At 33.1% G+C, this 6,434-nt stretch overlaps 1 protein-coding gene across 1 annotated transcript in view; it reads right to left on the bottom strand.

The window, feature by feature from the left end:
• Window positions 1-6,192: 6,192 nt before the first annotated feature.
• Window positions 6,193-6,434, bottom strand: part of LOC119579871 — a 26,683-nt gene continuing 26,441 nt past the window's right edge. Inside the window, exon 15 of the mRNA XM_037927723.1 lies at window positions 6,193-6,434. This exon is cut by the window's right edge and continues 223 nt beyond it. Within this exon, the coding sequence (XP_037783651.1) occupies window positions 6,422-6,434 (13 nt within the window). The 3' untranslated portion in view covers window positions 6,193-6,421.

Here is a 6,434-nt window from a genome sequence, read left to right as displayed (position 1 = left end):
GTGTCAGTTTTGAATTATTTTGTCTTGGAAGTTAGGGAATGATTCAGTTTTGTATTAGTTTATATGCTTGAGGCTAGTGAATGTTTCAGTTTCAATTTGTTTTTGTGTTGAAGGCTAATGGATATTTTAGTTTTGAATTAGTGGTGGAGGATAGTGAATGCTTCAGTTTAAATCAATTCATGTTTCAGATTTGAAGAAATAATTGATTGGAGGCTATAGTGAATGTTTCAGTTTTGAAATAGCTTATGTGTTACAGGCTAGTGAATGCTTCAGTATTGATTGTGTGTGTGTGTGTTGGAGGCTAATAGATGTTTTAAGTTTTGAATTAGTTCATGTAGTTAAGGCTAGTGAATGTTTAAGCTATTGTGTTGGAAGCTTGTGAATGTTTCAATTTTTAATCAATTTGTTTAATTTTTAATTAATTTATGTGTTGGAAGCTGATGAATGTTTCAGCTGTGTAGTTATTGTGTTGGAAGGTAGTGAATGTTTCCATTTTGAACCAGTTTATGTGTTGGAAGCTAGTGAATGTTACCATTTTGAATTGATATATGTTGGAGGCTACTGAATTTTTCATTAGTTCCGAACTAGTTTACGTGTTGGCTTGTGAATGTTTCAGTTTTGGATTAGTTTATGTGTTGGAGCTAGTGGATGTTTTTGTAGTGAATTAGTTTATGTGTTGGATTCTAGTGAATGTTCCAGTTTTGAATTAAGTTTGTCTTGGAGGTTAATGAATGTTTCAGTTTTGAATTTGTTTATGTATTGGCGGCTAGTGAATGTTTCAATATTGCATGCGATTTTGCGTGCGTGCGAGTGTTGGAGGCTAATGGATGTCTTGAATTATTATTGTGTTGGTTTAATCAATTTATGTTTAATATTTTAACTAATGTGTTGGAAGCTAATAAATGTTTCATTTGTGAAGCAGTTATTGTGTTGGAGGCTAGTGAATGTTTCAGTTTTGAACTAGTTTATGTTGGAAGCTAGTGAATGTTTCCGTTTTGAATTTATATCTGTTGGAGGCCAATGCTTTTTTTTTTTACTTTCGAATCATATTATGTGTTAAAGGTTAATGTACGTTTCATTTTTTTGCTATTTTATGTGTTGGCTTATGAATGTTTCAGTTTTAGTTTATATGTTGGAAGCTAGTAAATGTTTTAGTTTTAAACGAGTTATTGTGCTGGGAGATAGTGAGTGTTTTAATTTTGAACTAGTTTGTGTTGAGGGCTAGTGGATCTTTCAGTTTGAACTACTTATTGTGTTTGAAGCTAATGTTTTGAACTAGTTTAGGTTTCAAATAGGAGGCTAGCTTTTTCTACTTATTGTGCTAGTTATGGTGTAGGAGGCAAGTAAATATTTCAGTTTTCAACTAGTTTATGTTTGAGAAGCTAGTGAATGTTTCAGTTTTCAGCTAGTTATTGTGTTGGAGAGCAGCAAATGTTTGTTTTTATTTATTTATTTTTTATTAGATTATATGTGGGAGGCAAGTGAATGTTAGTTTTAAACTGGTTATTGTATTGGAGACAAGTGAATGTTTGTTTTGAATTTATTGTGTTGGAGGCTAATGAATGTTTGTTTTGAATTAGTTTAAGTGTTGGAGGCTAGTAACTACTTATTGAACTAGTTATTGTGGTGAAGCTAGTTTAGTTTTTTTTGGTGTTGGAAGCTAGTGAATATTTCAGCTTTGAATTAATTTATGTTGGAGGCTAATGAATTTTTCACTTTTGAATCATATGCATTGCAGGCTAGTGTATGTTTTGCTTTTGATCTAGTTTTATGTGTTTACTAGTGAATGTTTTAGTTTTGAACTAGTGTATATGTTGACGGCTAGTGAGTGTTTTAGTTTTGAACTAGTGTATATATTGACGGCTAGTGAGTGTTTTAGTTTTGACCTAGTTATGTATTCGAGGCCAATGAATATTTCGGCTTTGAACTAGTTTTTGTGTTTGATGCTTGTGGATATTTTAGTTTTCAGCTAGTTTATGTGCTGGAGGCTAGTGAATGTTTTAGTGTTTAATTAATGTTGGAGGCTAGTGAGTATGTTAATTTTCAGTTAGTTCATGTTTTGGAGTTTAGTGATTGTTTTAGTTTGAGGTTGATTGTGTGTTAGAGGCTAGTAAATGTTTCAGTTTTGAAATAGTTTATGAATTGGGGCTAGTGAATGTTTCAGTTTTCAACTAATTCATGTATGAGAGGCTAGTGAATGTATTAGTTTTTAACTAGTTAATGTGTTGGAAGTTAGCGAATGTCTCAGTTTTCAAACAGTTTTGCGTTGGAGGCAAATAAATGTTTGTTTTGAACTAATTACCGTGCTAGAAGCTAGTGAGTGTTTCAGTTTAGAACTAGTTTGTGTTAGAGGCTAGTGAATGTTTCATTTTTGAATATGTTTATGTGTTGAAGGCAGTGAATGTCTCAGTTTTGAGCTAGTCAGTGTGTTGGAGGTTTTGCACTAGTTATTGTAGTTGCTAGTGAATGTTTCAGTTTTGAATCAGTTTATGTGTTGGAGGCTTGTGAATGTTTCAGTTTCGAACTAATTCTGTTGGAGGCTAGTGAATGTTTCAGTTTTGAATTCGTTTGTGTTGGAGGCCAGTGGAAGTTTCAACTCTGAAGTAGTTGATGTGTTGAAGGTTAGTGAATGTTTTAGTTTTGAATTATTTGTGTTGGAGGCCAGTGAAGTTTGAGATTTGAATTAGTTTATATGTTGGAGGGTAGTAAATACTTCTGGATAAGAGGGAATATTTCAGTATTGAACTACTTTATGTGTTGGAAGTTAGTTAATGCTTTAGCTTAGAACTAGATACTGTGAATAGTGAATGAATGTGAATGTTCTAGTTTTCAGTCAGTTTATGTGTTGGAGTCTAGTAAAAAGTTTCAGTTTTGAACTTGTTTATGTGTTGAAGGCAAGTGAATGTTTCATTTTTTAATTAGTATGTGTTGGAGGCTAGTGAATGTTTCAGTTCTGAATTTATTTTGTGTAGCAGGCTAGTAAATGTTTCAGTTTTGAACTAGTTTATGTGTTGGAAGCTAGTAAATGTTTTAGTCTTAAACTAGTTATTATGTTGGATGATAGTGTTTCAATTTTGAACTAGTTTGTGTTGAGTGGATTTTTCAGTCTTAACTACTTGTGTTTGAGGCAAATGAATGTTTTAGTTTTGAACTAATTTATGTGTTGGAGAGTATTGATGTCTCATTTTAATTAGTGTGTGTTGGAGGCTAGTGGGTGTTTTAGTTTTTAACAAGCTTATGCTTAGGGGCTAGTGAATGTTTCAATTTTAAACTACTTATTGTGTTGGAGGCTAATGAATGTTTCAGTTTTGACCTAACTTAAGTTTTGGAGGCTAGTGAATGTTTCAGTTATAAACTAGTTAACGTGTTAGAGGCTAGTGAATATTTCAGTTCTGCAGTAGTTCTGCTGGAGATTAGTGAATATTTTAATTCCGAAACAGTTTATAAGTTGGAGGCTAGTGAACGTTTAAATTTTGAACCATGAGTTGAAGGCTAATGAATATTTCAGTTTTGAACTATTTATTGTGTTTAAGGCTAGTGAATTTTTTAGTTTAAAAATAGTTTGTGTTGGAAGCTGTTGAATGTTCAGATTTGAATTAGTTTCAGTTTTGAAACAGGCTAGTGAAGTTTTCAGTTTTGAAATATTCATTGTGTTGGAGGCTAGTGAATGTTTTAATTTTGAACTAGATTATGTATCAGTTGATGAAAATTTCAATTTGTGTTGAAGGCTAGTTTGTGTTGAAGGCTAATGAATGACCCAATTTCGAACCAATTTAGACATTCAGACATGAACCTACCGTTAAAAGAAGAAGATATTGGTGACTAGTTTGTCTTATTTTAGTTTTATGTTGGTTAACGGCTAGTTACTGCATTGCTGATGTATTAGTTTACATTTTGGCAGCTTGTTTCGGGGTCTAGTTCGTTTCAGTGTTGTAATAGTTCATATGTAGGTGGCAAATTAGTTAATAATTACTGCATTAGTTAATGTGTTTATCACCATTTGCTTATGTTTTGTTTTTTATATTACTTTGTCATAAATTTCAGTGTTTTCGTTTTTGTTGGTGATTAATCAGTGTTTCAGCATTGCTTCTGTTTCTGTTGGGGGTTGTAGCTCACATGGTTTAGGGGTTTTAGTGTTGTATCCATCAGTATGTCCGTAGCTGGTTAGTTCATGTTTCCGTGGTTCATTAATTTTGGAATAAGTGTTCTTGAATAGTTCTTGTTTCGATAGTTTTGGATTAGTTTGCGTTGGTGGCTAGTCTGTTTATGCTTCAATGCTGCATTAGAGTATCTTTTGTTGATTATTTGCTTAAATGCTGTATTAGTGAAAGGTTAGTTACTTGGTCAGTGCTGCATTAGTTTATTGTCACTGCTTCCTTAATGTAAGGTATGTGTTTATATCTTGTTGAATCTATATAAAATGGTATGTGTTCATATCTTGTTGACTCTATATAAAATTGTGTTAGTATTTTCGTTTAGCAGTAGTTTATTAGGTAGTAATTAGTCAGTTAATGTTTCTCTTCTGCATGAATTAGGTTATGTGTTGATGTCAGTACCTTAGGGCATCGATGACTAATCAATTAATGTTTTTGTTCTGTATTAGCATTTGTGTTGTTTAGCTTATACAATAAAAGCTTGTTCATTGATAGTAATGTTTCGGCGTTGTACTAGTTTACGAGTCTGCGGATAGTTACTGCAGTTTTGTGTGGTATTAGTTTATATGTTTGTGAATTTATATCAATGTTAGTGCATGCCTACTTTTATTTGTTAATTGTTTCCTGCACTGGTACTTTTAGCTTGAGTAGCTAGTTAGTTTATTTGAAGCTTCTATGACAGTTTAAGCAAAAATTTCAGGGTCCCAAATATTTTTCCCCTAGTTATGCAATCCTAATGGTTTGACTAGTGTTAGACTAGTTTGTTAACAACGTGAACTATATTAACTGTCTGCCCATAGTTGTCATTGTGATTCTGTCATGGAATTTGTGTCTGTGTCGGTATTTCATGCGTCCGGTTCGCTTTGTCCTGTGATTTGATGTTTGTCTTCTTTGTGTTGTTTTGTTTTATCAATTATTTTGTGCTGCTCTTTTTGTTTGTCATCTAGTAGTCTTTATAAAATCAAGTTGTATATATGGTGGTGTTCGCTGTGTCTTGGCGTGTGTGTTCTTTATTACTTTTTTTCTGTTGGACTGATGTTGCCCAGATAAGTCTGTTTCCTGTTGTTGTATTGTCTTTACATTGATTTTTTGTTTAAGTGTCATGATGTCCATATTTTCTGTGTATGAGATATATAAAATGTCCAGTTGGGATACACAGAGCCAATTTGTTATTTTATGTCTTATGTAAATGTGTGTAACGCCCTGTGTGCTTTGCTACATTTATATGCAGAACTGTTAAACCACTACAGGGTAAGTGTTGTTAATTGTTGCCCTTTTCAAGTTTATAAGTTCTTGTCTTGTGTATGTGCTGACGTTCTACTGGTTTATAAATGACTGTCGTCTTGGTTTAAATGTCATTGTCTTCCTAGTTAATGAGTTGCTGTTTTGCTAGTGTGTGTATTCCTTCCATGTAGCTGTTGTTTATGCCATTGGCCAGTTTGTTTCCAATTGTTGTCTTGGACATTTTTCTTATAATTGTGATGATTTGGTATTGTTTATATATGATAAAATGAATGAGTCTGGATTTTCTATCTGTATCGACATGTATTAACATTCTGGTTGTAGATTCCCCAAGCTTATCCCTGTACTGCTTAATTGCGCATGTAGTCACGGTGGTTTTGTGTTGCCCTGTAAACTTTTATTGCTTGGTGTTGTTCTGCCTTGTATATTAGATGTAAATCTATGTGTCCTTTGTTCGTTTATGCTTTCATGTTGCTGTATAGGCTTGTGTTGTAATTACAGTGTCATCAAATGTCACATTACTGTTATACTGCACTGAGGAATGTCGATACATTGTGTATTATAGAGCAGTGGTTCTTAAACTGTTTTGGTCTTTCCAGTTGGCAAATAATTCTGCATTAACATATTTATAGAACATTATAATTATTAAGGAAAGAAAAAAGATGTTTTTCCCACCTTGCTTAAGAACCACTGTTGTAATGTTTTATGGTATTCAGAAATGTGATTCAGCCATGAATGATTGTAACGACACGATATAGTAGTGAACTATATTGTGAAATTTATGTGAAACAAAGCATTGAGCCTATGACAAATTTTATTTTTTACTGGAAAATCGTCTGAAGTAGTTGAATGAGTGTCACCTACCTGGCAGTTGGTTAAGATGATAGCGATAGTAGCACTGATAAACTCTGAAAAACGTTCTTCAAAGAGCTCTTCATTCACGGTGGCCTAAATAAACGAACATGCGAAATGATAAAACATGCTACCTAGCTGTTGAAAACAAGAAAACATGAGGGATATCACACTTAGGCGCAGCCC

This window comes from Penaeus monodon, chromosome 13 (genome assembly GCF_015228065.2).
Source record: "Penaeus monodon isolate SGIC_2016 chromosome 13, NSTDA_Pmon_1, whole genome shotgun sequence".
Classification (NCBI taxonomy): domain Eukaryota; kingdom Metazoa; phylum Arthropoda; class Malacostraca; order Decapoda; family Penaeidae; genus Penaeus; species Penaeus monodon.
This window is presented reverse-complemented; position numbering and strand designations above follow the sequence as displayed.